The sequence below is a fragment of the Leucopleurus acutus genome (assembly GCF_964270905.1).
Source record: "Leucopleurus acutus genome assembly, chromosome: 11".
Taxonomy (NCBI): Eukaryota; Metazoa; Chordata; class Mammalia; order Artiodactyla; family Delphinidae; genus Leucopleurus; species Leucopleurus acutus.
Window position 1 is genome coordinate 43608900 of NC_139152.1, and position 21477 is coordinate 43630376.

The 21477-nt window shown below is 40.2% G+C and overlaps 1 protein-coding gene across 1 annotated transcript in view; it reads left to right on the plus strand.

The window, feature by feature from the left end:
• Positions 1-413: 413 nt before the first annotated feature.
• SP1 (Sp1 transcription factor) overlaps positions 414-21477 on the plus strand; it is a 44859-nt gene continuing 23795 nt past the window's right edge. Inside the window, exons 1-3 of the mRNA XM_082849855.1 lie at positions 414-471; positions 1544-1701; positions 2015-3530. Of these exons, the coding sequence (XP_082705981.1) occupies positions 465-471; positions 1544-1701; positions 2015-3530 (1681 nt within the window). The 5' untranslated portion in view covers positions 414-464. The remainder of the gene's footprint in view (positions 472-1543; positions 1702-2014; positions 3531-21477) is intronic.

The following is a 21477-nucleotide window of genomic DNA, read 5'->3' on the forward strand; positions in this document are numbered from 1 at the left end:
GGTTGTTGTTCTGTCAGTCCAATGAAAGCTCTACCTATCCCTACCTCTCAGGGAGCCCGCCGGGCAGTTGACTGGCTTCTTTTCAAGCCTATCAACTCTAGTTCCCGCCCACCTTCACTTCCTGCGTCTTTCATTGGTCTTTAAAACTGAGAGGGCGCTCTTTTTGGGCGGACACCTCGCACGCAACTTTGTCTTGCACGCCTTAAGAGTACAAGCGAGTCTTACCATTGGGCAGTCTACCCGTCTTTTTTCTGCAAGTCCCTCCTTTCTCCCTCCCTCATTGGGCGGGGCAGCAGTGAAGGGGCGGGGCCTAGGCCGGGCTTGTGGCGCGCTGCTCCCTCCTCCTTACCCCCCCCCTCCCTGTCCGGTCCGGGTTCGCTTGCCTCGTCAGCGTCCGCGTTTTTCCTGGCCCCCCCCAACCCCCCCGGACAGGACCCCCTTGAGCTCGTCCCTCGGCTGCCACCATGAGCGGTAAGGATGAGTCCACTCCAAGCTTAGGGGTGGAAGGGGAGTGAGGGGGCGCGCGCGAGGGCCGACCGGGCGGTCCCCGCCGTAGGGGGGACGGGCGGGAGGCGGCGGCGGCGGCCTTGGTCCCGCCCGGGGCGGAGGGAAGGGAGGGAGAAGGGGCAGTGGCGGGGCCTCCGCGGAGGAGGGGGATGGGCCACCCGCCCCGGGGGAGGGGGCAGCGTGGCCTCGCCCGCCCCCTGCCCGCCCCGGCCACGGGGGACGGGCCTTACCCCCCACTACTCGGCCGCTCGCCTGAGGCTCCTCCTGCCGGGGGCTGGAGCCGCGGGGGCGGCCCGAGCAGTGCAGGCCCCGCCCGGGCCAACCGCCTCCCTGGTCCGCCCTCTGGTCGCCGCCGGCCCCAGGGCCCTCCCCCACCCCCCGGCCGTAGATTACCCCTCCCCCCCGCAAATTACCCCTCCCCCCCTACCGTCCCGCCCTTTCCACGCCCCTCACCCCGAAACCGCCCTTTCACTCTAGGGCCCGCCCTGTAGCCGCCCCGAAACGCCTGATTTCTAACGCCTGGACCTCTTTAGCCCCTTACTAGTATTCACAGATGTTTCCCCACTCAAACTTTTTATCTGTTCTTTTCCCCTTTCTCTTCCTTTCCTCTTGTTACTTTTCACACTTGAATTTTTCTTTTTCCTTATCTCCTTTGACCCTACTTTTAGCTCGCTTTCCATCCACTCACGTGTTGTTTTGTGCCTTACCTATCCTTTTTTTCCCCAGGGTACTTTTAAACTCTTTCAACATGCCCACCGACCTTCACATTTCCTATATCAAAAGCACCTTTTCAGTGTTTTATGAGTTTAATTTTGTGCAAGGGAGAGTCGAGGCCCAGTTTTGGCACCACCTAGCCTAGTTTACATCCTACTGGTCCTACAACTGTTTCTTCTCCCCCAATCCTTTTTTTTTTTCTTAATACTGGCGCCTTTCACCTTCCTGTTAGTCATTTCTGTTTCATCACAGCCTCCTTTACCCTTCCTCACTTTACCCTTTTCCTTTCTCCAACTTTAAGTTATTTTCAAATTCTTTTTAGACCAAGATCACTCCATGGATGAAATGACAGCTGTGGTGAAGATTGAAAAAGGAGTTGGTGGCAATAATGGGGGCAATGGTAATGGTGGTGGTGCCTTTTCTCAGGCTCGAAGCAGCAGCACAGGCAGTAGCAGCAGCAGTGGAGGAGGAGGAGGGCAGGTAAGTGATGATCTGGACAGAGTGGGGAAGGTGTTGAGAGGATGTAAATATTCGTAGATGATTGTCTTACTTTTCATAGGAAAATTTTTAAGAAAGGGCTGAACTTTTATAAATAGGGAAGTAAGCACAGAGAGACAAGTAGCTTGGAGATCCCCCCAAATGAGAATTTCAGCAGTATAGATAGGTCAGCTTTTTGTTTGGGTTTTTTTTGTTATTGTTGTTGTTTTGCTGTTTATATTTTGTGTACTACCCCCTGGGCTGGCAGATGGGTGTCACTAAAGTAACTCCTTTCCTCTCCTTTATTTCTGGCCAGGAATCCCAGCCATCCCCTTTGGCCCTCCTGGCAGCAACTTGCAGCAGAATTGAGTCACCCAATGAAAACAGTAACAACTCCCAGGGCCCAAGCCAGTCAGGGGGCACAGGTGAGCTTGACCTCACAGCCACACAACTTTCCCAGGGTGCCAATGGCTGGCAGATCATCTCTTCCTCCTCTGGGGCTACCCCTACCTCGAAGGAACAGAGTGGCAGCAGTACCAATGGCAACAATGGCAGTGAGTCTTCCAAGAATCGTACGGTCTCTGGTGGGCAGTATGTTGTGGCTGCCACCTCCAACCTACAGAACCAGCAAGTCCTGACAGGACTGCCTGGAGTGATGCCTAATATTCAGTATCAAGTAATCCCACAGTTCCAGACCGTTGATGGGCAACAGCTGCAGTTTGCTGCCACTGGGGCCCAAGTGCAGCAGGATGGTTCAGGTCAGATACAGATCATACCAGGTGCAAACCAACAGATCATCACAAATCGAGGAAGTGGAGGCAACATCATTGCTGCTATGCCAAACCTACTCCAGCAGGCTGTCCCCCTCCAAGGCCTGGCTAATAATGTACTCTCAGGACAGACTCAGTATGTGACCAATGTACCAGTGGCCCTGAATGGGAATATTACCTTGCTACCTGTCAACAGCGTTTCTGCAGCTACCTTGACTCCTAGCTCTCAGGCAGTCACGATCAGCAGCTCTGGGTCCCAGGAGAGTGGCTCACAGCCTGTCACCTCAGGGACTGCCATCAGTTCTGCCAGTTTGGTATCATCACAAGCCAGTTCCAGCTCCTTTTTCACCAATGCCAATAGCTACTCAACAACTACTACCACCAGCAACATGGGAATTATGAACTTTACCACCAGCGGATCAGCAGGGACCAACTCTCAAAGCCAGACACCGCAGAGGGTCAGTGGGCTGCAGGGATCTGATGCTCTGAACATCCAGCAGAACCAGACATCTGGAGGCTCACTGCAAGCAAGTCAACAAAAAGAGGGAGAACAAAACCAGCAGACGCAGCAACAACAACAAATTCTCATCCAGCCTCAACTAGTTCAAGGGGGACAGGCCCTCCAGGCCCTCCAAGCAGCCCCACTGTCAGGGCAGACCTTTACAACTCAAGCTATCTCCCAGGAAACCCTCCAGAACCTTCAGCTTCAGGCTGTTCCAAACTCTGGCCCTATCATCATCCGGACACCAACAGTGGGGCCCAATGGACAGGTCAGTTGGCAGACTCTTCAGCTGCAGAACCTCCAAGTTCAGAACCCACAGGCCCAGACAATCACCTTGGCCCCAATGCAGGGTGTTTCCTTGGGGCAGACCAGCAGCAGCAGTACCACCCTTACACCTATTGCCTCAGCTGCTTCCATCCCTGCTGGGACAGTCACTGTGAATGCTGCTCAACTCTCCTCCATGCCTGGCCTCCAGACCATTAACCTCAGTGCATTGGGTGCTTCAGGAATCCAGGTGCACCAGCTTCCAAGCCTGCCCTTGGCTATAGCAAATGCCTCAGGTAAGGCTTGAAATCTTTTGTATTTATCTCCAGAGCTACTTAGCATCCCAGCTGAAACTATTGAGTCTAAAGAAGGGAGTAGAATCTTTTGAGGGTAACACTTTCTTGAGGGCAAGTCAGTTAGAGAAATAGCAATGATTCTGAGTCATTTGGAACTGACTTAATGGAACCTTTTTTTCTTTTCCTCAGTTAATCTGATGAGAAAGGAGCCCTTCTGGGCAATGTCCCTGGGGTCTCTGTACTTTCAGTGCCTTTGGTGCTACAGAACAAGGGTCGGCAAACTTTTTCTGTAAAGGGCCAGACAGTAAATATTTTAGGCCTTGTGGGCCACGTGTGGTTTCAGTTACATGTACTTTTTTGTTTGGTTTTTGCAACACTTTAAAAATATAAAACCATTCTTACCAGTGAGGGCTTTATTTGGCCTGAGGGCTCACCCCTGCGGGGATAGGAATTGGTTCTAAACTTAACCTATTTGTAGGGCAGTTATTAAATCATCAGATACTTCTTATGAGCTGTAAGCAAGGGAAAAGTGATGGATTCCAAAGGACTTTTCAACAAAATAAGTTCCCTGGTTAATCTTTAGTTAACCAGAAGAGCGTACCCTCTGAGCAAGCAAGGTTTAATTTTTTCAACTCCTACTTACCTTGAAAGTACTTATGTGTATTTTTAATAAGCTTCTTAGGTGATTCTTTTTTTGTTTAATTAATTTATTTTTTGTTTCTTAGGCTTCCTAGGTGATTCTCATACTTCCTATATCAGAGAGCCGCTTCCTAGTCTGCTTTGAAAGTAGTGTGTGGTTGAGAAGGGAGGGGCGAGAAAGGGAGTGGGGACCAGAATGGAGTTGGGGAGGTGGAGCTGAGAGGAGTTGGGAATGAGGAGAACTTTGAAGGGGAAAGAGTCGTCAGGGAAGAGGTATATATTGGAATGTATGTTGAATCAGTTGATGCTACTATTCAGTCATTTATTTTGAACTATGTTCACTAGTATTGGTTAATTTGAAATTTAAAACATTTATTTTAAAAGGTGAAAGTTAGTTTATTTAGAATTTATCATTTTAAATTCCATGGTGATGGAGCTAATCTTTAATAAAGCACATTAGGATACATACACACTTTTATATTCTGGCATGATATATACAAGTTATGATGGGAAATAGTTTAATACCACCAAACTTCTACTTCTGTTGGAATATGTGTGGGTTTATTAGCTGTTTACTTTTATTATAGAGTTCTCATTCCGTTTAGACTGGTTCTTATGTAAGAGAGGATAACAAATAGGCAACCATATTTCCTGCCTCTTGCAGTTTAGGAAAATCTGTGCTGGGGAGGTCTGCTCAAGTTCCCTACTTTCTTACAGTCTTGTAGTGTGTTTAAAATTAGTACATTTTGAGCCTTAACAGACAGTAATTTTCTTAGTGAATTGGAGATCTTGGAATAGAAAGTTAGAGCTGGAAGGGACCTGAGAAAATCGTCTCATACAACTGCCTTATTTTCTAGATGAGTACTTTGAGATACTGGGAAGCACTTAAGTGATGAGACTACTTGCTGTTAGTTCTAGTCTGGGGCATTCATTACCTGTTAGTTTTAACTTGGGACATGAGAAATCCTTTAGACTGTTTAAAATGTTTCGGAAAAGATATTTTTGTTCCTTTGAAATTTAAGGCTCTAGAGCTGGCAAGTTTTTTATAGGCTAAAAATTATGGGAGTAGAAATGGGAAAAGTTTAATAAAAACTGAACCCAACAGCCTGGAAAATTAGACACTTTCTGGGTAATCTACATTTGTGTGTTTGTTTTCTCTTTGCTCTTAGATTGTTGTATCCAGCAGTTTTGCTCTTCAAAGGAAAGCAAAACTGAGATTGTTCTAGTTAATAATAATTTGGATCCTTTCAATTTTTAAACGGTTTATAACTTCAGCTCTAAGGAACAGTTCTGAGACACTTTCATTGCTAAATCATGCTCTGGGGAAGTCTGCCATTTACTATGTCATAAGATAGGGCTACCGACCTAGCTGTTACTGATGGTCTCTGAGCTCTAGAAAATGCATGCCTTTTTGTAAGGTAGCAGCAGTTTGACATTCACTAAGGAGAGAATGAGGCTCTGAAAGGCCATTTTGTGAGAGTTGAGATTGCTTTATTAATAGTGGTTTCTGAAGATACGTGTTTCTTTCTGGTTAGTCATACTTGTGCAACATTTTTTTCCCCTTCAATTGATCTGACTTCAGCCTTAATGAAAGATAATAAAGTCATTTCCTGGAAGCTTAGTGCTTCTTAGCTGTTGTGTGGCTGCTACAAAGTGTCTCATATATAGTTATTTCTGATATATGGTTTTTCTGGTATATAGTTATTTTATTAGAAAAACTCAACCTCTTGGCAGTATGATGTAGTGGAAAGAGCTTTGGATATGAAATCATGTTGTAAGCTACAAGATACAGAGAGGTAGGTAGATAGCACTCTGCAAAGTGAGACATTATTATTACATGGTTGTGGAAGACTGCAGGTTAGTATGTTTACTTTTCTTTTTTTTCTTTTTTTCTTTTTTTGGCCACACTGCACAGCTTGTTGGGATCCTAGTTACCCAACCAGGGATCTAAGGAACCCATCACCCCTCCCCCCCACCGCCCCCCAGCAGTGGAGGCAAGGAGTCCCAACCACTGGACTGCCAGGGAATTCCCACATTTATTAGTTTTTAAAGGTAACGTTTAAAAATCTTCTAAGCTCTCATTTTGACTTTCACTATGTTTGTTTGCTTGAATATACAGGCAAAGGCACAAACTTAGAACCAAATAAGCCCCCCGTCTCTGTATTCCTGTTTTTCACAGCTCTGCCCCTGGTGGGTGGTAGTGAAGAAGAGACCACCCAGTAAACTGAGTTTAGTTTCCAGACAGTGAAATGATCTATAGGCTCTTAGTTTTTGTTGTTTTTTAAGTTAGCAGCTTTTTTTTTTAATCAACATCCTTTCCCCTTTATCAGCACCCTTTTCCCTTTCATTTTCTGGTCATATGCTCAAAGATCTTGGTTTTTTGTTTTTTTTGTTTTTTTTTTAAGCTTAAAGCTTCAGATTTTTTCTCAGCCACTGCTAAATCCAGAAAACTCTTCCCCCAGGTTGAGGAGGGGCCTGGTTTTGAAAGACTTAGTTTGGATGACTTTGTGGGAGTTCTGCCTAATAAAGAGTGCAGGGGTGGGCTTTGGCAAGAGAATAGAGCACATTTCCTTGATGGCTATAATACACTCAAGAAGCAAATTTCAGGCACTAAAAATAAAAATTTCACATCTGCTCAGTTTTATCGGGGTCAGGAAAATGTCTCCTCTTAGAAGTTAAGTTGAATGCGATACCAGAGTTGGTTTGCCAAGTGTTGCTAAACTTGGGGTCAGATTGCTGAGACCTAATTTGTTAAGAGAGTTGTATTTTAGACTAGTTCATTTGAACATTAGTGATAAGTAGGTTTAGAGGATTTAAATGTGTTCAGAATTAACATTCTAGTGCAAAAGGTCATACAAGAGAATTTTCTATTTTAAAATAATAATACTTTTATCAAATATAAATGTTTCTGCATCATTTGTTGTATCTAATATTATATTTGATTCTTAGTGTGATTTTTTAAGTGCTTTTTAAACGAGTTCAGTTTAAGTAGAAAAGGTCTCCTTTAAAACCTAGGTGCCTTGATTGATTTGAAAAGACTGAGAAGGCAGTCTTGAGACCTTTTCAATTGCTCCTATTTATTCATTCCAGTGGCTTTCTGTCAATGACGTCATTGTTAAATCCTGTTGCATTGTGTAATGTGGCCATTTTAGTTCTTAATTAAATAACGAGCACAAGGGTGCCTAGTGTTTCAGAAAAATTTAGTATCTGTTCTCATATCTCCCTTTCCCTTTAATTGTTCTACTTTGTAAAGTAGCATATAAATGTTGGCACTAAAAATTTAGTTCTGCTCATTCCTTGCTTCTGATTGTTTTGTTTTCCCTCCTTGAAAATGTTTTAAATGTAAGATGAACATCTGTAGAAAAGCTTTATTACATAACGCTTTGTAAGTTACTGGTTGGGTGTCTGTAAACATTAATAGATAATAATTAGTTGAAATTTTTCAATTTGCTGTTTAATTGAAAAACAGGCATATTTTTCATATTTCATACAGAAGGGATATCACAATAGTACTATACCTTTCTGTAACATTTAGCATTATTATACAGGCCCTGGTGTTCTGAAGCATTATTTAAAAGGTATATGCCACACTATGACTACATTGTTAATACTATTCTAGGTTTTAAGAATTGGGCCCCTTAAAAGACCCTGAAAAAGTTTCTGAAGAAAGTTTTTTTCTTCAGAGTTGGTTGCAAATCTGGGCTGTAATTTGAATTTATACTTTTCCTTCCAGTGTTTTTAAATTTTAATTAATTATTTATTTATTTAAAAACTATTCGTTTATTTATTTGGCTGCTCCCAGTCTTAGTTGCGGCACGGATCTCTGTTGTGGTGTGCAGGATCTTTAGTTGCAGCATGTATGCGGGATCTAGTTCCCTGACCAGGGATCGAACTTGGGCCCCCTGCACTGGGAGCGTGGAGTCTTAACCACTGGACCACCAGGGAAGTCCCTCACTCCAGTGTGTTTTAAACTCTGAGTGGCTTATGGAAACTGCAAAGTATAACTCGTTTGACAAGTTGGGCATGCCTGTCTAATTTACTATGAATCCTTCTCACCCTATATCTGTGTGCAAAATAAATAATAATTTAATGATTTCAAAGAAGCAGTTAAAATATAAAATACCCAGGTCAAGACAAAGACTCGCCCATTACAAGATGAGAGAACTCAGTTAAAAATCTACATCTCTGAAAAAAAAAAATCTACATCTCTGAAGGAATTCCCTGGTGGTCCAGTGGTTAGGACTCGGCTCTTTTCACTGCTATGGGCCTGGGTTCAGTCTCTGGTCAGGGAACTGAGATCCTGCAAGCCGCACGGTGAGGCCAAAACAAAAGAAAAACAAAACAAAAAATCTACATCTCTGAAAAAAAAATTTTAAACGTTTTCACAGGAAATCAAATATTTGCTGCAAATAATTTAAGTAAGGTTAAATGCTATTGAGATGGATCATTTCAGATTATTCCATATGTTCTTCATTAACTTGACCCTGTTTGGATTGCTTAGAAGGGGGGTGAGGATCCTCTCCAATTCCCTCCTTTTTTTAAAAAAAAATATTTATTTGGTTGTGCTGGGTCTTAGTTGCAGCAGGCGGGTTCCTTAGCTGCAGTTCGTGGGCTCCTTAGTTACGGCATGCATGTGGGATCTAGTTCCCCGACCAGGGATCGAGCCCGGGCCCCCTGCATTGGGAGCATGGAGTCTTAGCCACTGTGCCACCAAGGAAGTGCCTCCAATACCCTCCTTTTGGAAACCTAAGGTGTAGAAAGATTCAGTGACTTGCCAAAGGTCACTGACAAAATTTACAGAGTGATAGAGGTCTTCTGACTTCAGATCAGTATCCTTTCCACTACACTACTACTCTCTCTTTTTTTAAAATAAATTTATTTGTTTATTTTTGGCTGCGTTGGGTCTTTGTTGCCGCGTGCGGGCTTTCTGTAGTTTCGGTGACCGGGCGCTACTCTTCATTGTGGTGCACGTGCTTCTCATTGCAGTGGCTTCTCTTGTTGCAGAGCATGGGCTCTAGGTGCACGGGCTTCAGTAGTTGTGGCTCGTGGGCTGTAGAGCGCAGGCTTAGTAGTTGTGGTACACAGGCTTAGTTGCTCCGTGGCATGTGGGATCTTCCCAGACCAGGGCTCAAACCCGTGTCCCCTGCAATGGCAGGCGGATTCTTAACCACTGCGCCACCAGGGAAGTCTGAATTTTAGCAAAATTTATTGAGCATTTATTGTGTGTCAGATGTGTTAGGCTCTTGGAATTCATTGAAACAGGTATGTTCCCGGGCCTTCTTGGAGCTCCAGTTGCTGTTGCGTTATAGTTACCTACACTTAGTGCAACGAGAAGCCCGCGCACCGCAATGAAGAGTAGCCCCTGCTCATCGCAACTAGAGAAAAGCCCATGCACAGCAACAAAGACCCAACGCAGCCAAAAATAAAATAAATTTATTTTAAAAAATAAATAAAAATGCTGTCATGTCCTTTAATACTTGTTTTTACTTTTATTTATAATTTTGGCTCAAGTTTGTAAAAGAAGATGCATGGAAAGAGGAAAGAGATTTGTATATATATATATTGTGATGTACTTAATGATATTTTTGCTTGGTTGCTGTTAAATCCCTAGCATTTATGTAGTTTTAGGAAAAATTGATTAAAACGAAAGAATATGAAAAGTAATATAGATATTTTTAAATAATTATTTTTAATTGTGGTAAAAACCACATAACATAAAATATACCATCTTAACCATTTTTAAGTGTACATACAGTTCAGTGATATCAAGTATATTCACATTGTTATGCAACAGATCTCCAAAACTTTTTCATCTTACAAAACTGAAACACTACCTATACCTATTAAAATCCTACTTCCCCCTCTTCCCAGCCCCTTGCAGCCATACAAAGTAGGTTCTACTTTGTATTTCTATGAATTTGACTACCTTAGATATCTCATGTAAGTGGAATCATAGGGTATTTGTCTTTTTGCAACAAGCTTATTTCATCTAGCATAATGTCTTGTGAGCTCATCCGTATTGTAGCATGTGACAGGATTTCCTTCCTTTTTAATGCTGAATAATATTCCATTGTATGTATATACTACATTTTCTTTATCCGTTCATCTGTGATGGCCATTTGGCTTTCTTCCACCTCTTGGCAATTGTGAATAGTGTGGCTGTGACTTGGGTGTGCAAATATCTCTTTGAGATCCTGCTTTCAGTTCTTTTGGATATATACCCAGAAGTAGGATTGCTGGATCATATGGTAATTCTATTTTTTTTAATTTTTAATTTTTTCATTTATTTATTTATTTCTGGCCGTGCCGTGCGGCTTGCAGGGATCTCAGTTCTGCGACCAGTGATTGAACCTGGGCTCTGGCAGTGAAAGCGCCAAGTCCTAACCAGCGGAACGTCAGGGAACTCCCAAGTAATTCTGTTTTTAATTTTCTGAGGAAATGTATTTTGTAGCTTTGCTTTTAGCTTCTATAAACAAAAAGTTTCAAAAACTACATTTCCATACTATGTTTTCAGTTAGAACTACATTTTAAGCTTTTTTGTCTGATTATAAGATTATTTCCAGATAAGATTATTTACAGATTTCCTATAAGATTATTTCCAGATTTCGTAATCTAATGGAGCAAGATCATTAATATACTATAGCTGATATCCAGCTGCTTTTACATTATTTAAATACGGATATTTGTAACGTAAGATGCTTAAAATGGAGCTCAAGGATTGAGATTTGAGACAGGAATTATTACCGTTTAAGATTGCACATGAAAAATTGTCATGATAGGGAATTCCCTGGCGGTCCAGTGGTTAGGACTCCAAGCTTCCATGCAGGGGGCGTGGGTTTGATTCCTGGTCGGGGAACTAATATCCCACAAGCTGTGCGGCACGGCAAAAAAAAAAAAGGGAAAATAATTGTCATGATACACAATGTTTTTTTTTTAATTTAATTTTATTATTTTTATTTTATTTTAATAAATTTATTTTATTTATTTATTTTTGGCTGCATTGGGTCTTTGTTGCTGCGCGTGGGCTTTCTCTAGTTGTGGTGAGCAGGGGCTACTCTTCATTGCAGTGCAAGCTTCTCTTTGCAGTGGCTTCTCTTGTTGCGGAGCACAGGCTCTAGGTGCGCGGGCTTAGTAGTTGCGGCTCGCGGGCTCTAGAGCACAGGCTCAATAGTTATGGTGCATGGTTTAGTTGTTCCATGGCATGTGGAATCTTCCCAGACCAGGGATCGAACCCATGTCCCCTGCATTGGCAGGTGGATTCTTAACCACTGTGCCACCAGGGAAGTCCTGATTTTATTATTTTTTTAATACAGCAGGTACAATGTTTTTTTTTTTTTTTTTTTTTAAGGGAAATTGGGGCCGGATTGTGAAGGGTCGTTTATTATGCATTTCTTTTTTATATTTATTTTATTTATTTATTATTTTTGGCTGTGTTGGGTCTTCGCTGCTACACGCGAGCTTTCTCTAGTTGCCTGAGCGGGGGCTACTCTTTGCGATGCGCAGGCTTCTCACTGCGGTGGCTTCTCTTGTTGCAGAGCACGGGCTTTAGGCATGTGAGCTTCAGTAGTTGTGGTACGCAGGCTCTAGAGCGCAGGCTCGGTAGTTGTAGTGCATTGGCTTAGTTGCTCCGCAGCATGTGGGATCTTCCTGGACCAGGGCTTGAACCTGTGTCCCCTGCATTGGCAGGTGGATTCTCAACCACTGCGCCACCAGGGAAGTCCCCACATTGTATTATTTTTAACTGAAATGTGAAATTCAGATGCATCCAGACTTAAATTACTGATGGTTCTTTGATTTATTCCTGAAAACATTCTGATGAATAATTGACTTAAGTCTTAAAATTTTATTGCAGTAACCAGAATGGAGACGTTATAAAGTATTATCATATTACATTATCTAGATGGGTTTTACCATAAAAATTTAAGAAATAGGCATCTAAACTTTAAGAAATAGGCACATGTAATAAGGGTTACATGAAATAGGCACTTTCATTTCCCGTACTTCTTTCCTAGCGTTGAAAATTTTTACTCCATGGACTGTTTGGTTTTAATCATAGCTTTGCTTGCAAAGGAGTTTGATGCTGTTTAAAAGTGGTACCACCCAAGAAATTGGTCCCTTTCCAAAAAGCTAAGCATCAAACTTAAACAAACTTTTCATTTTTTTAGCTCCATAAAGCGTCAGTATTATAGATAGTATTGTCCAGAATGATTCTCTTAATGAGAATGTTACTGAAGGACTACTAATGTTGCATCATCTGAAGACCCCCTCTTAAAAGCAAGGTATCCCAGGACCACAGTAGAGCAGATGGTTTGGAGATACCTGGCATTGTGCTCAGCATGCTCTACAATATTGTACCTAGAGGAAACAAAAATATAAAGGCTATGTTTGGAAAACATGAGCTTCTGTTCAGAAGTCAAGTTCTAAGGTTTTTCTAGTTCTGGTTCAAAACCACCATCAGGCCCATGCAGCTGCCTTCTGAAACCTGAAATGGAGGCTGAAAATGAAAGCTACTGCTGCACATGAATGGTTCTGTTTATAAATGAGTCACATTGTGTCATGTCTCCTGTTTTCTTATACCACCTCCACACCACCCCCATTTCTATTCCCAACCTCTCGTGAGATGTTGGTACTATGAACAAACACAGGCACTCGCTAAAGAGTAGTTTTTTCTTTTTTTTCCTGTTTGCTATGCTGCTGTTAGGAGGGAAAATGAAATGACTCTTTGAAAGTACAATATAAAAATCCACAAAATTGTTGGGAGATTGGGAACAGTTGTTGGGAAAAGTTTTTCTACTTGGTTAGTACTCTTCTGGATGGGAAGTTATAGATGACTGACTGTAAGTGGGATCTTAAAGCCAAAATACTGCGGTTTGTTTTTTGTTTTAAATACTGTTTTTGCAGATGAACAAGTCTCACATCCTGTGTAGTATAAGATTGAACAGTTTAGCTGGACGAAATAACTCCAGCTCTGAAACTAGAAGTAATTGAAAATTCTTTGTGAAAGAAAAAGAAAGTTTGCCCTGAATGAGATATTCAGTGTAGACAGGGGAGTGATACACTAGGATCCAAATCATAACTTTGCTTCTTACTGGCTATGTGACTTAGGGGAAGTTCTTCATCCGCTATGAGCTGAGGTTTCTTTATCTGTAAAAGAGAGTTAGTTAGTATTAATATTTACCCCCATGGGATTATTAAGATTAAATGAGGTAGAGAACATGTGAGAGCACATAATAGGTGCTCAACACATATTAGTGCCCACCTCTCAATAAAAGTTCTGTCTTCCATCCATTTAAAGGTAGGATTTTAATCATTTAGTTGAAGGCAGCTCTTTCAAGTTGTTGTGTCTAGACCTTCACGTTCTTTCTCACCCATTATGTTTCTTGTCCATTGGTGTAGTCATTGAACTACCACAACTGCCAAAGGAAGTAAATTCCAACCAGTATGCTTTGTTCTTTCATAAACCATTCTAGTAAAAACAGTAGTTGACAGTAGAGGTTTTTAAGATTACCCGTGGATTTTCTGTTTCTTCATCTCTCGTTGGCCTGGTTATGAGCTTGATAGACTGTTTGCTAGAAAAACATTCTCCTTGATGAACACTTTGTTGACACTTCATATAATGATAATTAGGTTTCTCAATTTCTGTTTCAATGAATCATTTTTCTGTCCCTATTTTCTTAAGAGTTGTTTGGTTTTCTGTACATTAAAACAATTTTATTTTTTCCTTTTACCTTTCTAGAACTTGGTTTTACTCAATCACTGTTTTACTTCCTTTTGTAATCTCAGCTAATTCCTGTCTCACCTATCTCACCCCCACCCCCCGAGAAAAAACTCAACACTTCAAAAATGATTGTGAAATAATTTAAGACATCTAGGCAGGTGTAAAGGATAATACAGTGGATATTCTTTTACCCATATCCCAGGTCACAAAATGGTACATTATAAATATTATTAAAGCTCACAAGATTTGTCTGCCCTTCTAAAATTTTTTAAAATTGCTGCTGAACTGTATGTTTTATCAAGTAATGGTTGTGTGTGTAAACTCACTTGTTTTAATCTTCTATCGCAAAAGGAAAGTAAAAAATTGAGAAGCTGGTTAGGTCTGAACCGACTCAATCTAGTGATTTTGGAATTTCTTGACTTCTGTTCATCTAAGAACAAGGATGATTATAGCTGCTCAGTTCTTTCTGGTGATGTAAATTCACAGATGTACAAATACATACAAACAAATATCTAAGACATTTGTTAGCTGCTCTTTGTACAGTTTTAGGTATGTCCGTGTTTTAGATCTTAAATGCCTGAAGGGCAGGAACCACCTCTGTTTTTCTTTATACAGAGCATGTTTGGTACCATAAACATATAGGTGCAGAATAAATGATCTAAAGGGAGAACACTGGTTACGCACACTGCTATGTAAATTACAGTTTCATTGTGGGAAATGGGGAAATTCAAAGCATTCACTTTATAAATATCTATAGAGCTAAAATTAGAAAACTTACCTTTGAGGATAGGAAAAAAATTTTTTATTTTTTTGGCCATGCTGCCTGGCTTATGAGGTCTCAGTTCCCGAGGGATTGAACCCAGGCCAAGGCAGTGAAAGCCCAGAATCCTAACCACTAGGCCACCAGGTAACTCCCTAAATATATTTTTAAGTAACCTGTTTAAGTGATATTGGTAAAAACATGAAACAATGCAAATAATACTGAAAGTAAAATAAATATTATTCAAATAATAATGAAAGTAAAGTAAAAATTTATTGAACATTAACTATCCAAAGAAAATCACTGTTGAAATTTTGGTGATCATCCTTCCAGATATCTTTTTGTACCTTTGTGTACAATTTACAAAGAAGTCTGCATATTGTTTTATGAAGTAGAATCATACTGTTCACAATTCTCCATAATCTTATATTTACTGAATAGAATATCATAAACATATTTTCCATAAATAATAATAAATATACATCTACATCATCATTTTAAATGATTGTATGGGAATTCCTTAGTGTGTTTGTACTAGGATATGCTTAACCCTACTGATATACTTTTTTTCCTAAAATTTCACTGTCATAAGTAATGCTCTGGTGAATATTGTTGTTTATACTTTTTAGATTAAAATTTTGTAAGTGAGCAATTCTATACTTCTAGGTATATTTCTAGGAGAAATGAAAACGTACATCCACACAGAAACTTGTACACAGATGTTTGTAGCAGCACTATTCATAATACCCAAAAGGTGGAAACAACCTAAATGTCCAATGGATAAACAAAGTAATATATCCATTTGATGAAATATTATTCAGCCATAAAAAGAAATGAAGTAGTGTTACATGCTACAATGTGAGTGAACCTGGAAAACATTCTGTTAAGTGAAAGAAGCCAGACCAAAAAAGGTCACATGTTGTATGATTCCATTTATATGAAATATCTAGAATAGGAAAATCCATAGAGACAGTGATTGCCAGAAGATGGGGTGAGGGGAGAATGGGCAGTGATTCGTTAATGGACAGAGGGGCTTTTCTAGGGTGATGAAAGTTTTGAAAATAGAGGGAGGTGGTAGTCGCACAACATCGTGAATGCACTAAATGCCACCTAATTGTACACTTTTTTTTTTTTTTTTTTTTTTTGCTGTACGCGGGCCTCTCACTGTTGTGGCTTCTCCGATTGCGGAGCACAGGTTCCGGATGCGCAGGCTCAGCGGCCATGGCTCACGGGCCCAGCCGCTCCGCGGCATGTGGGATCTTCCCAGACCGGGGCACGAACCCGTGTCCCCTGCATCAGCAGGCGGACTCTCAACCAGTGCGCCACCAGGGAAGTCCGACACTTTGTTTTAATAATTCTTCCTTTATGAAAGTTTTAATATTTTCCCTTATTACTACTAAAAATTTTTTTTCCTAGTTAGTCTCTTATTCTTTCAGATGAATTGGACATATTTTGTCAGGTTCCCCTAATAAAATCTTTTGGAATTTTTATTTTGATTGACTCATACTATACTTTCATTATTTTCTTATTGATCCTACACATTTCTTGCTAACTTTAAGCTTCGTATTGTATAGTTTTCGTTGCTATTGCAAATAGGATCTTTTCTTCCATTTTATTTCTAACTGGCTCTTATTTGTATATAGGAAACCTATTGACTTATTGTGTGTTAATTTTAAAATGGCTGTATTACAATCTTATTGCTTTCAATAATTGTTAGTGACTTTCTTTAGTGATTTTTAGTTATTTTCCAGGTATACTGTCATGTCATCTACAAATAATTTTACCTACTCCTTTTTAATATTTGTACCTCATTTCATTCTTTTTTTTTTTTTTTTTTTTTTTTTTTTTTTTTTTTTTTTTAAGAGACCGGGTCTCGTCGGATGTCCGGGCAGAACTGCAGGCACTGCTCGCAGGCGCGGTCCCACCGCCGCCCAACACGGGGAGTTTGACCTGCTCCGTGTCCGGCCTGGGCCGGGTCCCCCCCTCCTTAGACAACCTGGTACCCCCGGGCTCCCCCGGGAGCCCCATGTTGGTGCCAGGCCCGGTGCGGACGCCCACTCTACACAGCGTGGTAGTCCCAAACCCCCGGGCACCCACGATCCGCCGACCTCAGCCTCCCGGGAATCATTTCATTCTTGTCTTTTTAAATAAGAGTCACAGTAGTAGGGATCCTTGTTTTATATTTCACTTTCAGAGGGGTGATTTTAAATTACTGCATAATATTATATCAAGTTGTTTGCCACAGTTTATTTCTCTTTTGTCAAATACTCAGGCAGTTTCAAGATTTCCTGTATTTTAAATATAGAATATAATAGAACATATAGTTTTCTTATTTTAGTTATTTATTTATGGCTGCGTTGGGTCTTCACTGCTGCATGTGGGCTTTTCTCTAGTTGCAGCTAGCTAGCGGGGGCTACTCTTTATTGCGGTGCGCGGGTTTCTCGTTGCACTTCTCTTGTTGCGGAGCACGGGCTCTAGGCGCATGGGCTTCAGTAGTTGTGGCATGCGGTCTCAGCTGCTCTGCGGCATGTGGGATCTTCCAGGACCAGGGCTCAAAGCCGTGTCCCCTGCATTGGTAGGCGGATTCTTAACCACTGCACCACCAGGGAAGTCCAGTTTTCTCATTTTAAATCATTTTCTTAGAATAAGTCCTCAAGAGTATGTTAGCTGATTCATTTATTACATAATCAGTATTAAAAGAACAGAACAGGAAACTCAGAATACGTTAAATAAAATGCATACATCTGAATTATTCATTGCCATATTAAGCAAAAGTTGAAGGATACCAGTTTAGGAAAAGGAATTCACAAATGCATAGATGAACATCTGTATATTTTCATGGAGTAGCATTTCCATCTTTTATTCTTTTGTCATACTGTCATTGACAGTTTAAAGCTGTGATGTGTTTCTGTAACACTAGATATAAATAGAGTATCTGCTTAGTATTTATCTAGTAAACTGGACAAATTAAGACAAGGAGAAGTCTAATTCTCATATTAAAAAGTTACCTTGGGGTTTATGCTTGGGAGGTTTAAAATGTCAGCTGGGGGCTTCCCTGGTGGCGCAGTGGTTGGGAGTCGGCCTGCCAGTGCGGGGCACACGGGTTCGAGCCCTGGTTTGGGAAGATCCCACATGCCGCGGAGCAACTAAGCCCGTGAGCCACAACTATTGAGCCTGCGTGCCGCAACTTCTGAAGCCCGTGCACCTAGAGCCCGTGCTCCGCAAGAAGATAAGCCACCACAGTGAGAAGCCGATGCACTGCAACGAGGAGTAGCCCCCGCTCGCCACAACCAGAGAAAGCCCATGTGCAGCAACGAAGACCCAACGCAGCCAAAAATAAATATAAGTTAAATAAGTAAATTTAAATAAATAAATAAAAGGTGCCTTCTTGAAAAACAAAAAAATGTCAGCTGTACTGTATCAGATTATATAATTGCACTGTGGGTATAAACTTAGAGAGCCCTATCATTAAAAGGTACCCAATATGTAAGTGCCTATTTACATTGTCACTTCAGGGATCTCAGGATGGTATGGATCTGAATAGTTAACTTCCTTTTTTTTTTTTTTTGGCCCCGCCGAGTGGCATGTGGGATCTTAGTTCCCCAACCAGGGATCGAACCTGCACCCCCTGCATTGGAAGCTCAGAGTCTTAACCACTGGACCTCCAGGGAAGTCCCCTGAAGAGTTACTTCTTAATATTAATTCAGATTTTTATGCTTAATGTTACTGTATTATGATTATAAATATATAAAGTTTATTTGTGTAAATAAGTAGTAATTGAGGGGAAGATGAAAAGGATAATAATAGTTAATTTGTTGTGATGGTAGAATTTGGGATATTTTCATCCCCTTTTTGGTTTTCATTACTGTTAATAGTACTATAAATATTTTTTAGACTGTTATTTACAGAACATGATAGATGGCTACTATTATTCATTTTTCTTCAGGCCCTACTAGAGAAATTAATTTGGTTTTGTTAGCGAAAGCCTCTAGTATACTTGAGTGTGAGGTACTTATCTTTACTATGTACATCTCTACTTTGCTTCAGCATTCTTTCATGCTTTATCATCAAACAGCATCTCCTTGCTACATTTTATCTAGGAAAATTTCTGAAAACGTGAAATTTTATCCACAGCTTCTTTCTCCTTTCAGAAGTATACAGTGTATTCAAAACAGTTATTTCTGCATTACTAATCAACCCCAGGCTATTTTTAATGGGAATTATGTATAATTTGAAGAGTTCGATATGATTATCCTTTTTCAGTGGTAAATCCAGTGGTTAGAAACAAAATATTAGATTACTGTGCATTTTATTCTTTGTTTTACAGTATTTATTGCTGCTGTTTTAAACACTAATGATACAATTTGGTGTTACAACTCCCCTAGATAAATTCAAGAGAACATACTGTGGGTAGTAATGGTACATGTGTAGATGGGAGGAAAAAAACATTAGAAGTCACATTTAGCCTTTTTATTTTCTTAATATACGGTGACTTACTGAGTACCTCCTAAGTGCCAGGAACAATGCTAGGTATGCTGTATTTTAATTTTTATTAGTTATCCCAGTATCCTTTTTGCCATTGAGGAAAGTAAGGCTCAGAGAGGTTCCTTGGCTAATAAGTGGTGAAACCAGGATTCATACCTAAGTTTGTCCAACTGCACCATTATAGTGCATTACAGTGTATGTAATGGCCCTTATTAATTTTAATCATCAGAGGCTCTCAGTAATTTAAAATGTCAGTTGAATATGAACAGTTCGTAAGTCAGTCAAGGGAATTCCCTGGTGGTCCAGTGATTAGGATTGTGTTCATCTCTCCTTTAATCAGGGAAGTGATAGAGGCATGAAATAAGTCCAAAATTAATTTTTCTCATTCTCCTATTTATTGTATCACTTTCGTGTTCTTACTAAACCAAACAACTGTATTCTCTCTTTTTTTTAAAAAGGGTGTCTTTTAAAATTTTTTATTATTTTTTAAATTCTTATTAAAATTTTTTTTTGGCTGGGCCGTGCGACTTGCAGTAGCACGGCCCAGCCAAAAAAAAATTTTAATAAGAATTTAAAACTTAGCTCCCTGACTGGGGATTGAACCTGGGCTCTCAGCAGTAAGAGCACAGAGTCCTAACCACTGTACCAGCAGAGAATTCCCAACTATATTCTCTTAAGCTTTATGCTCCTTCTCACAGCTTTCCTCTGGTATATATTATATATTTAAATGAATTTTAAATCATAACAGTCTGAATAATAATAGGTAATTATAGCTAGTTTGCGAGGGATGTTAAAGTGAGTCCCTTTCCCAGGAAATTATCACTATGGTGAGAGCTGGCAGAAAGATAAGGCAATTTTAGTTCATTTCTCTGTCTTGAAAAACAATTTTCACTATGGAATGATGTTGACAGAGATAGGAAGTAAGTGAAAGTCTTGGAATTTATAAGAATTTTGGTATGTTACTAATGATCAAATTTTCAAATCCTTAGTTTTCTTGGACATGAAAAATAAGGAAATGTGTACCTTTGGATTGACGATGGATAATGTAAAACCAGAGAGTGTTTAGTTAAGGAAGCATTACCAAAACTGGGGGAAAAAATGTAGTTTTGATGGAGACACATCTGAATTACAGTTCTTCAAATGGTCCCATTTAAAATTTGTGCGTACACTGCACGCCTTTCCCCTCTTTTTTTCTTCCTCCTCAACACTTCCCTGGGAGAGTGGGCTTTTAAAACACCTATCACTTAGTTACAGCGACACCTACTGGTGAGAGTCTTTGCAATCATTGTGCTGATTGCCCTGTACTTTGGGAAGACTGCAGTTTCTGCAATGTGAAGAACCAATTTTTAAAAAACGCTATAATGGAGATTGACATATGTACACTATTGATACTATGTATAAAATAGATAACTAATGAGAACTTGCTGTATAGCACAAGGCACTCTACTCAGTGCTCTGCAGTGACCTAAATGGGAAGGAAATCCAAAAAAGAGGGGATATATGTATACGTATAGCTGATTCACTTTGCTGTACAGTAGAAACTAACACAATACTGTAAAGCAACTATACTCCAATTAAAAAAAAAGTTCTACATTGATAATTTCAGGTCCACTTAAAAAATAAAAAATAAAATAAATTTTAAAAAAATAGGGACTTCCCTGGTGGTCTAAGTGGCTAAGACTCCATGCTCCCAAAGCAGGGGCCCTGGGTTCAGTTCCTGGTCAGGGAACTAGGTCCCACGTGCTGAAACTAAGAGTTCACATGCCGCAACTAAAAGATCCCGAATGTGGCAATGAAGATCCTGAGTGCCGCAACTAAAGACCCAGTGCAGCCAAATATATTGAAACAAACAAACAAAAAAAAAAAAACACTGTAAAACACTGTTAATATACCAAAAAGTGGGGAGATGCATAGGCTGATTTTTGTTTTCACTGTGTCGGTGTTTTTAATGATAAAAGTTGTATAATTACACTATAGAAAATATGAGAAGGAGAAAGGGGAAAAACAAAACTAATAGCACTTCCCATTACAGTCACCAATTTGGTGTTTGCTCTATTCTATATAAATTTTAATGTATGTATTGGGTTGGCCACAAAGTTCGTTCGGATTTTTCTGTAACATCCTATGGAAAAACCCTAACGAACTTTGCGGCCAACCCAGTGTTTCTTTAGTATAGCTTTTTTTCTTAGTATGCATGTAATGTGTTTCTTAGTTTGTTTGGTAATATAGCATAAGCATATTGTCTAAATTGTTATACTTTAATTAATCATAAATTTTACTGACTGCCTAGTAGTCCATCAGGTTACTTGAACAGTTTATTTACATTTTAATTCATTTCTTCTATT